Source organism: Rhipicephalus sanguineus, chromosome 5 (genome assembly GCF_013339695.2).
Source record: "Rhipicephalus sanguineus isolate Rsan-2018 chromosome 5, BIME_Rsan_1.4, whole genome shotgun sequence".
NCBI lineage: Eukaryota > Metazoa > Arthropoda > Arachnida > Ixodida > Ixodidae > Rhipicephalus > Rhipicephalus sanguineus.
Window position 1 is genome coordinate 71525042 of NC_051180.1, and position 18243 is coordinate 71543284.

Genomic DNA, 18243 nt, shown 5'->3' on the forward strand with positions numbered 1-18243 from the left:
GCGGCTCCCTCGCTCGGTGGCGCTCTTGGACTTTCCCCATCGTGCGTGCGTGCGTTGTAGTATTGGCGAAGAGCGTTGTGTTGTGTGTGTGTGTTGGTAGTGTGGCGCGGCCATATTTGCTTCGCGCGAGGATGCAGTGCGCTCTGCTGGTAAACTGTCACGGATTCCGCAGCGTGTTGTCGCGGGCCACTGTGTTGGAAATGGTAAGAGAGGCAGATCTCATGTGTTCGCTCGAGTGCGGATTGCGGTTGAAATAGCGGTGGCTGCTGTGTAATCGCACCCTGTCTCGCTGGGCGGGCGGCCGGAGGGCTCTTTTTCGGGGCGAGACTTTGAAAACGGCCGCGCTTTTTTTTTTATTCTTGCACTCGGCGTGGCATGGACGTGCAGTGAGCGGACCGTGCCGCGTGCGACCCTAGAAACTTAGCGGCTGTGAAAAGTGCGTTCCTTCAACTCTAAGCTCGGGCACGAGCTCGATCGGTGGGCGCGGGTATGACCTTTCCGCTGGCTGCGTTTCGCGTCGCGGTTGCCATTGAGTGGCCCAGCTGAGCTCCCGCATGTGCCGCCGTCGCGCCTCTAGCTTCTTCCTCCCTCCTCGTCGCGACTAGCCCGCGTCTAAATTCCGGCCCAGCGGGGTGTGATGATGCGTCCGCCCTCGGACAGCCGAAGGACCCCTTGTTTTTCGAGTGCCGAAGGAAGGGGAAGGGATGCCCTGTGGCGCGCCGAGGAAGTCGTTTGGTGTGTGCGGATTCGGACGCTGCTTTGTTGTCTCGCGATGGAAAGTCGTCTGATCGCCAGGGACCTGAAGCAGGTGAAGCAGGCCAGTTCGTCTGGTTCGGAATAAAAGTGGAACGGCGCGGAACTTTCCGCCGAACGGAACGCACATCGTTCCTTGTTGGCCGACGCGTTGTTACGCTACGCCTGTGTGAAAAACTGCCCATGTTCGTAGCCTTGCGTAAACTACTTTTCCGTTACGTCTTCCTTTCAAGCAGTCCAAATCAGTTCGGCGTTCCAGAAAGATACCTCGCAGTCTCGGTTTTGCTGACCAACTGAAGAGTTGCGGCTTTTATTTTTTTTCTTTTCTCCCGGGAACCTGCGATTTACTTAGCTGCTCTGGATACGAATGTAATTCCGCCTGCGTGTTGGGTTTGCATGAAACAGCACAACTGATATTTGCTGTTTAGAAACTCGGTTTGTTCAGATGCATGCTACTATCCTGAGTGGTGGTTAGTAATTTCACATTGCTGGGATCGACGGTCAGCGCAAATCTGCTTGTGGCACACATTAAAATCAAGATGTTACAAAGATGCATATCTTGAAAAGTTCTCATGCATATTTGTGAAGTACTGCATGTATTAGCTTGCCTGTGTGTTATGCTATTTCACTTAATGTAGAGGGCATTGTAAGCATGTTTATATTACATTTAAACTTCGTTTTGTGCATTAAATAAAGCAATAAAGGGTAACCATATGCATACTTGGGAAGCACATACTGCATGGACTAGTTTGCCTCCTTGTGACGCCTTTTGACTTTCGTGGGTCAGAGGCATTAAAAGCATGTGTAATTTGTGTTTAAGCGTAGTTTTGTACTGTGAATTAAACACTAAGATATGTTGTGTTTCACTAGTGTGTTTTCGTTGCAGGTTTTATCACATCGTAGGATCATTTTATCACACACACAAAAAGACTCGTTTGTGCTTCAGTCAAAGCATGCAAAAAAATTCATAGTGAGTAAAATAGTGCATGTGAAAAAGAAAGAAGCTCAAACAAGTTAGTTTTTATGATTGAATCTGTGTGGGACCCTTGCAGTCGTTGAGCATGCAGCTGCAGAAGCAAGCTTACACACAACAGGTTGACAAAGCATATCTGTATTTCAGTGTTGTGGAACACAAGGTCCTATTAAAAACTGCTGTGATATGCAGACCCTTCTGATGTTACCAGATGGTCCCAGAAGCCTTCCATTCACACCCCTGGAACAGCCTGTTAAGTTTAGCTGATAGCTAAAAGAATGGCACGTCCTAATCACCTGCATTGATGTAGGACCCTTTAGCTGGCATCATTTTGCTGCAATGTTAAAATGTAGGTAGATAAACGAATTTTTCGTCAGAGCACAATAAACCTCCATACGTGTGCTGGTTGCAAGTGTATGTTTTTTAGATTTTATTTTTGAATGCAGGAACATGTAACCTATGTTGTCTCCAGCACGGTAGCAACAAGCACATTAAGAGAGAAGGGAAAGAGGCAATCCATCTTGCAGCAGGAATTACCTCGTACAGTGCTCTCCCCTGCTCATGATTATGCTATTCCACAATTTAATCTGTTTGTAGTAAACAGAGCGAAACAACAGGCTGTTAGTGTATGGCTGTCTCATAGAGTACTAGCAAATTTGGATTTGAAAACCTGGGGCGGAATCTTTCACATGTTTGGTTTTCAAATGTTCAGTTTCCGCTCTCAGAATTGTCCAGAAAACAGCTGTTCGATGACAACAGGTGGCTTCAATCAAGGTGCATGAAGTGTGACCAAATGTTCGAAGGCCAAACATGTTCAAGATTCCCTCTCTGTTTATAATAGGAGGACGTTTGCTCAAAGTTCGATAGTTACAGTCGGGCTTGACTGTTTATAGTAAAATTCTTGCATGCAGGGTGCATTTCAGCTCGAGGCTTTGTGCATAATGTGGTGTTGTATATTACGTACGTATAATGACACATCACACATGCCCACTGCATCTCCTTTTAGATGCAGAAGCCTGCGAGAGGAGCTCCAATACATAGCGGTTTGCAGTCTGAGTGTAGCTTAGGCTACAAAAGACTCAGTTGTCACCTGCAAGTTTAACAGTATTCAATATTTTCTCGCAGCTTTTGCATTCTGAAAAAGACTGTAGTGTGCAGCATGTCGTTTTGCATGAAGTGTGTTGTACAGAGGAGTGGTGCACTATTCTTTTTGTTTCTTCCTCTCCCATGACCTTGCATCTTTGAAACATCCTGTATCGGTAGTTAAATAGCACCCTGTGCATTTATGTATGGATTAATCTTTAACTCCTCCCATCACACCTCTGGATTCACTAGAAGGCCAGAGCAGAGTTCTTCAATCGTACCAGTTGTGAAATTGCGTTCTGAAACCCGGACGTGCCCATGGCCTATTCTGCAGGGGGGCCTGTAGATTGTCGCGCCATCTGGGAGCAGCAGTACAAAACATGAACGCGCTGCTGCTCTATACGCTGCCATGCTGTTTAGCAGGATCCAGCAGTGCTCATGGCTCTGTGCTACGTAAAACACAAGATATAGCATTTGTTAGTTTATTTTTTGGTCAACAGATGACGCGACAGTCGGCGGATCGCCACGATTTCGGCCGATGGCAAGTTTGGATATTGATACATGGGGCCTATGGGGAGTTTCGCAACTCGTATGATTGAAGAAATCTGGGCCAAAGGGACTAGAAAAATGGCTTTTCTTGCAGACCTCTCCTACATTTACCTCTTCATACTAGCACTGTGGTGGTAGTTTTTGTTTGGCTCTGTCTTCTGTGCTAGCAGGCTGAAAGGCACAGCCAGTGATGTGCTCGAAAGCATTGGGAACTTGTTTGTTTCAAACACAATACAATGGTTGGTTGTGTGCTTTGCTGGTGCTTGTTGTTTCATTGTTTTCATGTGATTTCTGCAGTTTCTATGCGATGTTTGTGCTGCCTTTAGGTATTTATATGGTTCTTGAGAGTTTTTGATACGTACGGCTACTTGTGCCATATTGCTTCCTTGCTCTTTGTTCTGATCTAACCGTGGGCCACACAGGTATGAACGGTGTTTCCCTGTCGTGATGCAGCTGTGCACTTTGGAGAGGATGAGAGGATGAGTCGCCGTTTGGAGGAGCACCACCCTGGACTGAACTCGTCGGCCGGTGCAGTGTTTCCAGGTCGAAACCACGCGTCGTCGGGTGGCTTCCACAGGCCCACTCTTGGGGGTGTGGCCCCTGGTGGGGGCGGCATAGTGGGCGGCAGTGCAGTGGGGTCGCGCGCCAAGCCTCCCTCGCAACAGCGGCAACCCTTGGCCTTGCTACAGGACTCTACTCACAGTGGTGCCCCTGCGGTCGCCGACAATCGTGAAAACATGCAAGGACCCGGTGTCCAGTTTACCGTGCAGTCGTCTGGCTTCCAGTGAGTATTGTTGCAGTTCTCGGTAGTGGGAAAAGCCTTCTGGGTGTGTACGATTGGGTGGCTTGCACATGGTTTGCGGGAGCAATATTGTAGTGCCAGTCAAGGCCTTCACAGTGCTAATGTAAATAATCCAGGCCAGATTAATGTAAAGATTTCTTTTGCCAAATTCTGTTCCTTATCTATACTCAGGATCAACTTTTCTTGAGAGTGCCATGGAAGCTACAGAACTGAAACGCATGCCTGCTGTCGCACCCAGAAATAGTACCCAAGTTTATACAGTTAGTGTTCACTTTACAAGCACGTCTTCATATTCTTTCCATTTCTAAACAGCACCACGTTTTCAGTGTGCCCGTTTTCGAAACTAGACATGGTGTCTGTGACGTGTGTGGGTCAGTGTGCGGCTGCAAACACACCATTTAGTTCTCCAAGAAAAATATACTCGTAATACGACACTGAAATGTACACTGAACAATTGAAATGTCTCTCTCCCATTCACACTTTTCATGTATATGTTTTTGTAAACAGTGCAAATGAACAAAACCGAAATCAACCACAAGCTGCTGTACTGCTTGCGGAGTGACATGAATGTGCGAAAGCCCCCCCTCTATAGCCTTCGCTTCACTGCCAAGATGAGCTGTCGCCGAGTATAATGCTCCTAACTGGGTAAACTTGGCCGTAATGTAGGTGAAGTTCTGTGTAAAGCACTGGCAAATCACTAAACTGAGAAGAATTATATAATGGTTACATTATCCTGGCTTTCATTGGATTCCTGTCACAATTTCGTGTGCTTGTGTTCCTTCAGCATTGCAGCTGTGATACCTATGCAGGCTGTCATTTGAAACAAACTCCGCTACTACCCTTTGCCATACGCTACTTAAAATAAATGAAAGAGTGAAGTATACAGGGTGTTTTTTTAGACAATACAGATTTTTTATGAACTACACGTTACACACCAAATGCAAGGAATAAGCAGTACAATTGGGTATTTGAGATGGCTTGCCATTTTTCTTGACCATGTTCTGCTGCGACGTGCCTTTTTCAAAAATTGTCATGTGAGCTTCCGGTCTGACGCAACCAGGATGACGGATTTCCTGTGTGCCCTGTGTGCTCAGTTTCGGTTTCGCCTAGATGGGGTCCTTGAATTTCGGCGATTATTGTCTCAGATTACTTGCATTTTTTGCAATTTTTAAAAAATGGGCATGTTATAAATTGTCACGTCCTACAACTCTTCCATATAAACAATGGCCCTAAAGTTAATGATTAAAAGTTAACAAATTTTTGTTGATTACTCATTTGAATGTAACTTAAGGTGCGGCAAAGTTTTTCCACCTCTGCGTAGAGTTCATTTGCGAAGACGACAGGGGCCTGACTGTCAAAGCATTTTTATAAAAATTCTATATTGAAAAAAAAAGCAAAAAAACCCTGTATATGTTATGGTGAAAGCCCTAGCATAGCAGTTAGCCAGTGCTGGCACGTTTAGGAATGCGAAGGGCTGTAACATTGGTATATGATTGCACAGCATAAATGTGTAGCTGTGTGTGGCATTGAAATTGAAGCTCTATTTGCTATAGGTCGAAGGAACTGCTTATGCATTATGTTTAAAGAGACACTAAAGGCAAATGTTAAGTCATGTTGATTGTTGAAATAGCATTGCAGAAACTTTGTAGTGCTTGTTTCATGCCAAGGAAATTCTTATTTTGAATGAAAACCACGTTTTTGTGGTCCGCACAGCGTTAGCACACTTCAAATCGCGTGCCTGCAAAGGTCTCCTGACGTAGCATTTGCCTTGCCCAATGTTGCCCGCCAGCTGACGCTGTGGTTTCTGCTCTGAAGGGCACATTACACAACATCGCATGGACACAGCATTTTGTCGAACTTTCCGTTAGACCGACCTTCATGAGTGTGCAAGGCACATGCAGCACTACGCAGTAATGAAACTACTACTGAGACGCGACCGCACGAGCGGAGCGCCGTTCTCCACTGTAACGTCAAGTTCTTTTTTCCATGAATCAAACAGAACCGCACAAGCAGCATTTTATTACATCTTCCAATGCTTGGAATGTTCTTTTTTTTTTATTAAGTAGCTTGAATACCAGTGATCATTTCTACTCGGGGCTCTTACGTCATCGGACTCATTCTAAAACGTCCCACTGGTGGCGCATATGGTGCCCTACATTTACTTTGATTTTTCAATTACTAGATCATTGCTATTGATAATATTGACATTTTAGACATTCTCAAACACTGACCTTTCATTCGGATATAAATATTTATTTGCCTTTAGTGTCCCTATAAATGTGCACATTTCATTCTACTGTTAGCTGACCACAACAAAAATTGCATAGTTTATTGCTCCTGTGCATAAAGCTAGCCTGTTCCTTGATTTTAGAGGGTTTACTTAAAGTATATACGGGATGTATTTGTAGACTGTGTACAGGTGCAGTGAAAATAGTAAAGATTGCTGACTAATACAGTCACGCACCAGCCGGCTCCTTCCTATCTGCTTCGTTTAACGTCTTCATCTTTCATCTCTCTGTAACACTATGGGGACAATGTTACCTTGGGCCCCTTCTAATACATGACTGGACGATCACAACGTGTGCAGTCAACACCGTTAATGCCGCTTGTTGCAGCAATACTTTTTTGCAGTGTCATTCGGTTGCATGTTGATAGGCAAGCGCCCTGGTGAAGCTAGGGCAATTCCCTGTTTCACAATAATCTAGCACAGAAGTAGAGTATAGATGGTACGAGCGGGTTCATTACATTGTGTGACTATTCTTTGGGATCGACATTCTGTCTCCTGACTTTCTTGCTTTGGATAATGTGCTGTGGGGCATTTTCTTTCAAAGCACTCTTTGTATCCCTTGCGTATCGCACTGTAGCAAGATCAGTCACGGGGCAACTTAGCTTTTCGGGAAAGAGGTACGGCATTGTGGGCATGTCGGTGCATTATAGTATCACGGGGGTTTAGCGCAGCAAAACAAGCACATAAGGAGGCTCAGTACACATGCTGTAACCATTGGGAGGAGTAGAAAGACTAATATCAACTGACTGTTGCCGATGTCTTGCTTCAGCCATGTCGGCTAGTCTACTGTGTTATAGTCCGATACATAAGTGTTATTTACATTTCATATAGTTGTTGCCCCATGAGACATGGCCACTATCAATATTTCTGTTACTATGATATTCTGGTCAAGATTAACATGGCGCAAAGCAGGGCATGCAGTGTGCAGGCCAGATATGACATTGGTTTAAGAGAGCTACAGGACGAGTGTTTAAGGGGTAGGAATGTTGTCTGAGAGTGGCAAACAGTTCGACTGAGTGACAAGATTGGAGAATTCACAACTAGAGGACGAATTTGGCTGATGCAGGTGCAATTGTTGACTTAAGTAAGGGCTTTTCATCCTACAGTGAATTAAACAAACTACAGACACCAAATTGTTTTCATGCCTGTATTGGATAACTGCCATGCCAGTAATTGTGCTACAGAGTCTCGATCCCTCAAGGCTGAGAGAAAATTTCCTTCATGTTATTGTGACTTGCCTGTACGTACCACAGGCCAACAGAGATTTAGACGAGGAGCAAGAGGCTATTGTCATTGGCGAAGCCTAATGTGGGGGTCTTGTGGTACAGGACATTACTGATGCGTGAAGGCACACAAACACACCAAAGAATAAAAGGGCGTAGAAGGGGGCCTTTCAGCAACACAATCACCGCATGGCCTTCAATAGGGCTTACAGGTGTGTGTTTTGTGTGTGATACAAGAATAGACTCATACTTCACAAGTCCAAAGGCATAATGCTTTTGGTGCAATGTTTTGAACTGATTTCATGAAAGCTGATGTCGTTATTTGTGGTACCGTTGAGGAACTCTGGCGATATACTGCAACTGCAGAGTTAACATCTATAAAAAAGTCGGGCATAAGATTTTTGTGTCAGGTGCACTTTTAGCAGCCTGGCTCTAGGATTCTGGGACAAGTGTTTCCTTCATCCTTACTTTGCAGTTTCGTTGTATTTGTAAAAAGTAGATTTGTTGTAGTAAACTTCTCTGAGAACATTTATGAGTCGAGGTATGCTGTGTCTGATATTCTTACTGTACATACAAGTGTAATAAGAGAGAAGCCAAGGCCTCAACCACCGCAAGCAACTAGCCAGAATTTTCACGAGACCCAGATGTCACATCCCTGTGTTCATGTCATGAACGTGAGGATTGCCATGATGTGCAACTACATTGCCATCGACCGTCGTGGCAGAGTTCGCTGTAATGTGATAAACTTCTTCTGCGAGCCTTGCGCCTGTGTGCAAAACTGGGCCTTCTGTTGCAAATCTTTGTGCACGGACCGAACGCTCATCAGATGTAAAAAAAAGCCAATGAAACAGTGCATGGCTGTAGAGTTACAGTCAATGTGAATGTGCATCGGGCTTCTTGGGTAGCCTTGACAATATCAGTGCACATATCAGCACCCTTATTGGACCTTGAATGCAATGCAGGCCACGTTTGGGTGCCGGCAGCCTCACCCAGTTGGGTCACAACCACAGCCCATCGTCAGTGCATCACCCCATGGGTGGGCAGTCCCACACAACTCAGGTGAGGCTTTTGTGTCAGCATGAAAGATTAAGGTTGACTGTGGCTGTTTTAACCAAAACCATGAATGTCAGCTTACTGGGGATCTTGAAGCCATGTGTAAATTATTATCTTGTTAATGACACTTTCTTTGCTGTATTTTCACTGTTTGAGATGGTATTGCATGGCGCAAGATGTGCAATCGACATATTTGCACAGCGCTACGCTGTGTTGTGTCCTTTCTTACGTCCTCGTTTACGTAGCGCTGTGCAAATATGTCGATTATAAATCACCAACTAGCCCATGCTGCCATTATCGCAAGATGTGCCTCCTGTGCCCTTCAGTTCTTTATTGTCGCTGCCAATTCTTGTAGTTGAAAAGTCACGTCTTTATTCAGGCTGAGTGCAGCGCACAATTATTGCCATACATTTTTTAATGCGTGCAAGTGCCGAAACTTTCACTCGTAATTTTAGATTTGACAACTGTGCTTGCCGCTAATGTGTTCCAATCAATGCTTGCAATTCTGACAGTGTGTCTGGTTGTGCTAGTTCTTTAGTGGTGCTGTTTCGCTGGTTTTGACCTGTTGTGCATGAACTTACAAGTGATAAGCGAAATGTCAAGAACAATATAGCGAGATCGAAATGTGTCAGTGTGCAGAAAGTTTCCAACTCTTTGCAAAAAGTTGTATAGAGCAGTCTTCATACAGTGCATGGCATTTATCACAGAAGAGTCCATTGTAACAGTGTTTGACAAAAAGTCAAAAGGCTTACTTTCTAGTGGGATATCATATTAGTGTCCAGTATCATGTTAAGTAGCACTGTATTGTTGGTGAAGTCTGGCTCCACGGGGGAAGTAGCCTTCTGCACTACAAAGCCTCATGTTTTGTGTCCATACTGTGCATGCGGGGGGTGCAATTTATTGCGCCTTTGCACTGATTTTGTGTCTATTGTTTTGGTAATGTTGGCGTTTTCAAGTACTCGACTGTTAAAAAAAATATTCATACTTACAAATAGTGGTTATTCGATTCAAAGACTGAATTGAATGTGAAAGTACGTGAACTTGGGCATGTTGGTAATCTATTTTAACACCTATAGCGCACCGAAGGGACAGAAACATAAAGAAACAACGTGGACGCAGCGCTGCGTCCACGTTGTTTCTTTGTGTTCTTCTCCCTTCGGTGCGCTATAGGTGTTAAAATGAATTGAATAAGACACTATATTCATGAATATGAATATTTGTAAATTTCGACTTCACTGAAATACACACAGAAATGGTGCAGAGGTATAATAAATTACATCCCTGAGTGCACAGTCTAGGCGTAAAACATCAGCCTACATAGTGAAGCAGGCCACTTTCCTCAAATTAGCCAGACATTAACGGCTATACAATAATCATTCGCACTCTTCGATGACTTTTGTGCAGGTAGGTAATGTGCTTGCTTGACCTTGATACTCCCTTTGTGGTGTTAATACTAAAATTAGGAATATTTGAACGTAGTTGTAAAAATAGCTGTTCGATATTTGAAGAGTATTCGGTATACGATTCGATGTGCATCTGCTGCTAATTCAATTCGGTTTCAAGAGTATTTTTTCACACACCCCCGTTTTCTACGAATGGGCACAAAATTATTTTATCTATATTAAGAAGTGTTTTCGGAGAGCCAGTATTAAATTGCTGATGCTCCTTGGTTGTTTTTTTTCCCTGTAAGGATGACTCGTACCCATTGCGAGGAATTGGCCTGTGTTTGTTCCTTCTGCTTCTGGGCACCCTTTCTCTAGCTTGTTTGCTTCATTTAGATACCAGTTAAAGTAATGCATATTGGTCCTCTGCAAATTGGCTCATAAGTATGCTAAATATTCTGGCAGACTAGGAAAGATTTCAGTAGCCATGGCCTAATTTTGCTTACACTTACGCCAAGAGCAGTGCACATGAAGTGAATGAAGACAAAAGTGACACGTTCTAATGTGGCAGCAGCTGATTGGTGGGGTCTGCTGGGCAACGACACGTGACAGTGAAGTGAAACTGGCTTGTTCAGGGCTGTTAAGGTTAACTGTTCTCCTCTCTAATCGAACCCTTAAGTCACACTTCCATCTTATTTTCAATTTTTGTCGTACAATATTTCAGAATAAGAGAAAGTGAAGCTTACGGATTCTTGGCCTATCCCCCATTGTGGGTATGTGCCACGTTGTAGGAACATCATCATCAGCCGATAGCTGCCTTCTGATTGGTTGGCTTTCTGAGCTAGGCCTAACATAGAACACAAGTGGCATAGCAGGCTGCAGTTGTTGCCTGGCAGGAGGGCACATAGTTAGGCCTTGTTCCTGAATGACTAATGGCATTGCTGCCCTCCAGCACTAGCAGCTATGGTCCCTTCTTCTGAAGAGAGCAGTGTTCAAGGCGGATCTCCCGAGGCAAACATTTTCTTTTTTCCTATTAGTTTCTAGTGTGTTGTGTGAACGTAGGCACCCTTATGATGTGCAGACTTGCCGTTAGCATTTGTATTTGACCATCTTCTTTTGAAGAATACGCCTGAGCTTCAGTCTCGGGTCAGTGTGATGTGGGTGGCGTTTCATGCTGTCACTTGTGGCTGTGGCCACTTGCTGATGCGCGCTTTTGTCCTGCAGGCGCACACGCCTCAGCTGCACGGGCAGCAGCAGTTCCAGAGGTTGAAAGTAGAAGATGCCCTCTCATACCTTGACCAGGTCAAACTGAGGTTTGGCAACCAGCCTCAAGTATACAATGATTTCCTGGACATCATGAAAGAATTCAAGTCGCAAAGGCAAGTTTGACTTATCATTATCGTATGCCTGCATACTTTGCATGCTTATGTATTAGTAGCAGGAGACTGCAGAGTTTGTTGCCTCAGTTAATATTTCCTTAAAAGCAGAAGGAAAATATTTAGAAGGGAGTATCAGTGCCTTCTCTTCTGACATTTATTTTCTCTTCTACAAAGCATTCATATTGGTATCGAAATTCTAGACTTTTGTGATTGACTTCTGTGTTATCGGTGTGGTGACATAGATATCATGACGCTTGTGCATACTTTGGCCATTTTTGTGGCGAGGTACAAAGGAAGTTGAGACAGAGCCACCGTCTGCTTTCTATTTGCGTAGCTTGGGTAGTTGGCATTAATGTGAATTTGCTTGGCTACGCAGCATTGACACACCAGGTGTGATCCAGCGGGTCTCGAACCTCTTCAAGGGCCATCCAGAGCTCATTGTTGGCTTCAACACGTTCCTGCCACCCGGCTACCGGATTGAAGTACAGGCTAACGAGCAGGTGAACGTGAGCATGCCAGGCTCCCTGTCGACGACCCTGACGGCAGGGGGGGGCCCCGTGGTGCCCGCACAGCCTGCGGCCCCGCAGGGTCCCCCCACAGCAGCTCCGGCGGGGGGCGCAGCTCCCAGTCTTGTGCCACCTGCCTCGGTGGCGGCGTCGCCGCCCTCAGGCATTAAGGCAAGTTGCCCACCAGCATTGCTTTTACAGAGAAGCTGTCTTAGTCTACGCTGTGCCATCATCGTTGTCGTAGTAGTACCATATATTGCCGATTATAAATCGACTCCGATTATAAGTCGACTCCGATTATAAGTCGACCCCCCAACTTGCAACCCCTTCTAGGGGAAAAAAAACTTGACTTTGAACACAGCCTCATGCTGCGGCCATAGCTCACCAATAAGTTTTTCAAAAGAGGGAGTGATTCAAAAGAAACATTTATTTGCCTCGAAACATTGCTTACGACTCGTCGTCGCTTGAGAGAAGGATGCAGTCACGGTCATTGCCATCGTGTGAGCCACTGCTGCTGCTCGCTGTCGGAACGGGTGCCGGTGGTACTGAGATGCCGCATGTGGAAAACGCCGCGCAGACTATTTCGGTTGGCAGTCCATACCAGGCATCGTTGACCCATTTCTTGGATACCTTGAACTCGGTTTGTGGGATGCACATATTCTTTGCGACAGTACGTGCTTTTGCTTCAATATCATTGTAGCAAACACTTAGGCTCTTTCTTCTCTGGTCGTGAACCCAATCTCGAACCACCTCCTCAACAGCAGGGTATCGTTTAGACTTCAGTCCACGAAAGGAACGCCGTGTAGCGGCGCACGCAAAGATCTTGGTCCTTTGTTTTCTGCATTCGACAAGCACTTTTCTGACACATCAAACTTGCGCCCTGCTTCAACATTGCTTTCCAACTCTGTGTAGAGGATCGCTTGCCTCTTGAAAGCAGCGCTGTACTGTTGCCGGCGTAGTGGTGTCATCTTGGCGTTCGTTTGGCAGCGTCGCAAATCATGCACACCACTGCTCGCAGGTGAAGCGAAATGCAGAAATGGCGAACAGGCGTGAGTGCAAAAAGACGCGAAGACGCCCTTGTGGACGCATGTGACTGGTCATGTGGCTTAGTTCTCCGCGAAGTGTTGCCAGCCCACACGGACGCCGATGGTTTGTCAACGAATTGTTTCTATTGTATGAAAACAAAACCGCAGGGCGCATCGCAGGGTAAATGCCTCTTTATTCATAGAGCATCATTCGCCCTCTATCAAAATCAAAGGTTTGAAATGCTGCTTTCGAGACAGTGTTTCCCAAGCAGTTTCGCCTCGCGTGGTTTCGCTATAGTTTTGCGATCGTCGTGGTAGATTGCAAAAATGTCCGGCTCCAGAAGTGGTGAGCGCGCGTTGGGAGATAGCTGTTGCTGCAACTCCACTGCCTTTGCGGCTGGTGTTATCGATGCGTTGAATAGCAGGAAATCCGAGGACGACGACCTTTCGTCGGACCCCACAGATAAGTCGACTTTACGATTCGGCGTATAGGTTGACCCCCGAACTTTGGAAGGTCATTTTATGAAAAAAACGTCGACTTATAATCGGCAATATATGGAAGTACAGTCGATCCCGGATATATCGAACTCCGATATATCGAATTATTGGCTATATTGAACAGTTGAGAAATCCCCTTGAATTTCCCATGCAAAAGTATGGGGCTGGTGTGCACGTATATCGAACTCCCGCACAGCGAAACATCCGCTATATCGAACGCTGCCCCGCGCCGAAGCCCAGAAAGTGCATTTTTCCTAACAACTATTGATCATTTTTCAGCCGCGTTCTTATACGTTCCAATCCCTCGTCGCGCGCAGGTGACGAAATTGCGTTGCTCTAGTTCGTTGCACAGTGCTTGCCAGTTCACCGGTATATTTGACGCGCGGTACGCAAGTTTAATGCATGGGCTAGTGTTTTTCAAAAAGGCTGATTGCCGAGGGCACCAAAATGAGAATTCGAAGTGACTTTGCAGTCTTGTTGAAGTGACTTGGCAGCCTTGTTGTAATGTTTGCATTCCCTTCCTTGTCTGTTCGCGCACGATGGCATGCGGGCCCGCAAAGCATGGCCTTCGAGATCCGCAACCTCGTGACATATTTTTAGTGTTTTCGGTTTTAAAATGCAGATCTCAGAGGCTACGTTTTTTTCGCATTTCTCGCCAAAGTAGCGGCTGCCTTCTGCAAAGCCACAAGTGCCATCGGTGTCGCCAACATGTCGACGGTGGAGAAATGTTTCTTCGTGCAGCGTTGTCTCTTGCGGAATGTGTACTTCGCGCTTCGTTCTTGATAAATCGTCATTCGGGAGTCGAACTAAACAATGTCCCGCTCGTAGCAATAAAAACGATGACCGGTGCTTGGAACGACATCAAGTAAAGCACCGTCGTGCACTGTTTCCTTACGGGCCTTGGTGCCAGGTGACGACTTAGGGCGCGTCATGACCGCCGACTACGGCGTACAGTGAATTTTGCGACTTATTAGCGTTTCCGGGCGCCGTATCGGACGGGAGCACAGCGAAGGATTTCATCGGTGCAGATAACGACGTAGCTGTTTATGACTGCATCGATGCCGAGATCATAGCTGACGTTGCCGGTGCTGCGGAAATGGACGCGCACGGTTTGAAGATGCCAACCGCCGCTGCCACTGCTAAACCCTTTACCGCGCTACAGAGCTCTCATTAGCGTTCAGCGTCGATCACCGCTGTTGTGGCGGAAGGTGCTGAATTTACTTATTTGGAAAGCTTCAGTGATATTGACGATGACTTGATGAATTCACGGCGCGCAAAAAGCAAGTCTAGTTGACGACTTTTTTTCATGCGAAATAAAGTGCGCTTACTTGCAACAGAAGTTCTCGCCTTGTTCTTTAGCATATGTGAGCGAATCGTCATGTTTGCGCTTTCTACAATTTCAGAAAACTGTGTCGAGGCCCGTAGTGCTAAAGCCTTAAAGGGGTGGTGCCACCAAATTTGTGGCTTGCGCATTCTTTGCTGTAAGCGTTTCCTATAGCTCCAGGAAGCATGATGCACGCACCAAGATTCATGTATTCTCGCTAAATAACAATATCACTTTTGATTTGGACAACTTTCGGTTTCGGTTTCTGGCCACCGAGGTTGGGCAGTGACGTAGAAGTGTAGGAGGCATGGTCACATGACCACACAAGGCTGTGACGCACATAGCCAGGAAGCGATCGAAACTCGGGGAGTGATGTAGCAACCGATGCTTTGCCGGTACTACAGTGAACTAGAATGTATTCTAGTTCATTACAACCGGTACGTACGTTGCGGAAGTGGCGGAGGTCCGGAGGTCACTCACGTTACTACAGCAGATTTGGTGTGACGTCACTACAACTATCGTTGCCCATCCTACAAATCTACGTCACTGTTGGCGCGCTAGCGATGGGTTTCGATCGGGAGAATGAGCATTTAGGTACACTTTGGAAGTGAATTAAAATATATTCTAAACGTTTGCTGTGTCCAACCCTTCGTGTGGAATGTCCTTGCATACAGAGGAAACCCACAACAGGCTTGTTATAGCCTCGAAATTTGATGGCACCACCCCTTTAAATACGCATATTTCGTATTTCGAATTATCGATATATCGAACTGTTTCACGGTCCCCTTCGAGTTCAATATATCCGGGATCGACTGTAGTAATGTAGCAAATTCGGTATACATCAGTCACTGTTCGCTTTTTTAAAAGAAGTCCATAGCTTTCACATCACATACCCAGGCAGTCCGCAGCATGACCTCTGAATAGAGGTCGTTGCTACGGGAGCTACATTGGAGAAACACCTGCCTCCCTGCCTTTGGCCTCAAAGGTCTCGAGGAGGTATTCGTGCTCACACCATATCCTAATTCTTTTATCATGACGACCACTTGTCATTCATTCTCTGTGCGCATGTCTCACGTCACTCTCATGATTTTATTACTTATACGTTTTACCCGCCTTTAGCGTGAGGAATTTTAGGACCCTATACAGCCACTTAACACAACCATTGTTCACTTTCGCTATCTTGTCGTGGCGCTGTTTGGCCATCACATGGCCCTTGCGCCAATAAACATTATACAGTCGACGTCCGATTTCCCGGACCCTCAAGGGACCGCGAAAACGTCCGGAAAAACGAATGCACGTGAAAATGCACCTCTTTGGTAGGTATTTTTCGCTGACGGAGAGGGTCACAGCCGGAATACAAGATTCCCATAGCAATTCAGCCAATGCATCGTTTAGGTGGCTCTGAAAAGAGCCGTTTATAAAAAAAAATACGACGCGGCCGGCACTACCTCATAGGTCAGCACTTGGGCGCAAGAAGTCGCTTATTTTCTTTTGCACGGTCCGCTTGCCCGCGATTATGTCTACCTCAATTTCAGTCAACGTCATGTTGCCGCTGTACACCAATGACAGTGTCATCAGTGCTCGCGTCAACTCCGAGCTCGTTGGCTGTGTAGGAGCTGGCTCTTCATTCTCGGTGTCGGAGTCATCGGAATCCTCCGTAACTTGATGAATGATTTCGTCATCGGTCAACTCCGCACATAGCTCGAGGTCTTTGTCAGCGTCGGCGAAGCCCTCAAGGGTTATCTCGGCTGGAATCAACACGCCACCAGTGCGCAGATCGTTGAAGGCAACGTCCGCGGATGGCAGTTCGTCATCGTGAGCCTACGAGGTGGCTTTGTGCGCTTCGAAGGCGTGGACGAAGACGAAGGAGCAGTTGGTGCCATTGCTGTAAACGGCGAATCCGCTCGACGAAAAGCGCAGCACGAAACAGCTAGGAACTCGGTGGATGCTGAAGGTCGGGAAACGTGATCACTGAAAGTAGCGTGCAGCAGCAAACGATCAACCGCAGAGCTGGCACAGCTGACAAAACAACACTCGAACGAACACAGTGAAGTTTGGCTTGGCTAAGCTACGGCTGGCAACGGATTGACACGTGCGGTTTCGAGGTTACGGCAGCCACGGCGCGGTGCGGCGGTGCTGCTGGCCACACCTGCGATGCGAGTATGGTGGGTTCAAGGATATGAAAATGAAAACAACCAAAATGGTGGCGTCGGTGGTGACTTTGGGTCTGCGGTTAACAGTAAAAAGTCCGGGAAATCGGATGGCGAAGGCTATAAGTGTCCGGAATTTCGGACTTTTTAATACATTGACTCTACGGGGAACTTGACGGTGCCACAGATGAGTCCGGGAAATCAGGCATGTCCGGAATTTCGGGCGTCCGGGAAATCGAACGTCGACTGTATATCATCATCGTACTGTAGCAAATTCGGCTAGATGCGGAGACCTTTCAGAGAGCTAGTGGACCAGCGCACACACGATAGTGTGGAAGCATAGGAAATAATGAAGGCGAAAGACAAATGCGGCACCCAGCCATCAATTGCTCTTACTGATGCTGAGGCGTTGTATCTGCTACATATGTGATTATAAGCTAGGTCTGGAGTGAAAAGATTTTTTCAGTGCCTCTCCTTCTGTTCAAATGTTTCAAGTTATTTTTTTTAAAATTAAACTTTCAGTTGATAGACAGTGCCTGTGTCACGTATACTTTCTTCTTTCTCTTGTCTTGTTTGTGCTGGCCATCATGAGTAGTGATAGTAGCAGCAATCACACTGGTCATGGGACCAGAAGGGGGATTGTATAAAAAAATAAAGAAAACAAAATTATGATGCTTGAAAAGACGCTGCTTGCGTTCCTGTGCAGCCGTGGTAGTAATACGGCAGACTGTCATTAAATGGAACCTGAAGGGACCAGTAAAATATGCTCTGTTTAACAGGGGTTCCGTTTACTGAGAGTTGTACAAGGGTGCAGAATACAAGTAGGAAACCAGTCATACTTGAGGCAGATGTTGCATTTAAGCAACAGTCCTGTTTAAGCGATTTCCGTTTTACTGCGAGTCTAGTGCACGCGTTTTGGGCGAATAGAATGGGCCATGGCCGCCCTGGAATGCTACCGTTGCATTCCTGCATGGCCGTGAATGAGCACATCGTTGTGCGGGATCCACATGGCTTAAGGAAAGATGCGGGTCGAAAAGTCGCGGTTTTTCGAAAAAAAATTTTTTTTTTTCAGCTGTATTGGCATCCTTGGCCTATAATCTTTTATTTTTGAAAATATCAAACTGAAATTCGCGTGAGGTGTTGTCTAAAATGGCTTCCAAGTGAGCAGCGGTGACGCAAGAAATGCGCAAAAGTCGCGAGAAATGGTGTAGTTTGCGTCCTTCTGATGCGAAAATGACGCGATGCCCGCCATTTGC

General features: G+C 46.1%; 1 protein-coding gene across 3 annotated transcripts in view; it reads left to right on the forward strand.

Moving 5' to 3' along the window:
- The window catches only part of LOC119393740 (paired amphipathic helix protein Sin3a), a 69654-nt gene that overhangs the window by 1275 nt on the left and 50136 nt on the right, over window positions 1–18243 (forward strand). For 2 of the 3 annotated variants that reach the window (XM_037660869.2, XM_049416335.1), the window contains exons 2-5: window positions 3812–4142; window positions 8633–8729; window positions 11330–11484; window positions 11861–12161. In XM_037660869.2, the coding sequence (XP_037516797.1) occupies window positions 3838–4142; window positions 8633–8729; window positions 11330–11484; window positions 11861–12161 (858 nt within the window). In that variant the 5' untranslated portion in view covers window positions 3812–3837. Of the gene's footprint in view, window positions 1–5; window positions 204–3811; window positions 4143–8632; window positions 8730–11329; window positions 11485–11860; window positions 12162–18243 lie in introns of those variants that run through there. The other variant, XM_037660870.2, reaches the window with a different exon arrangement.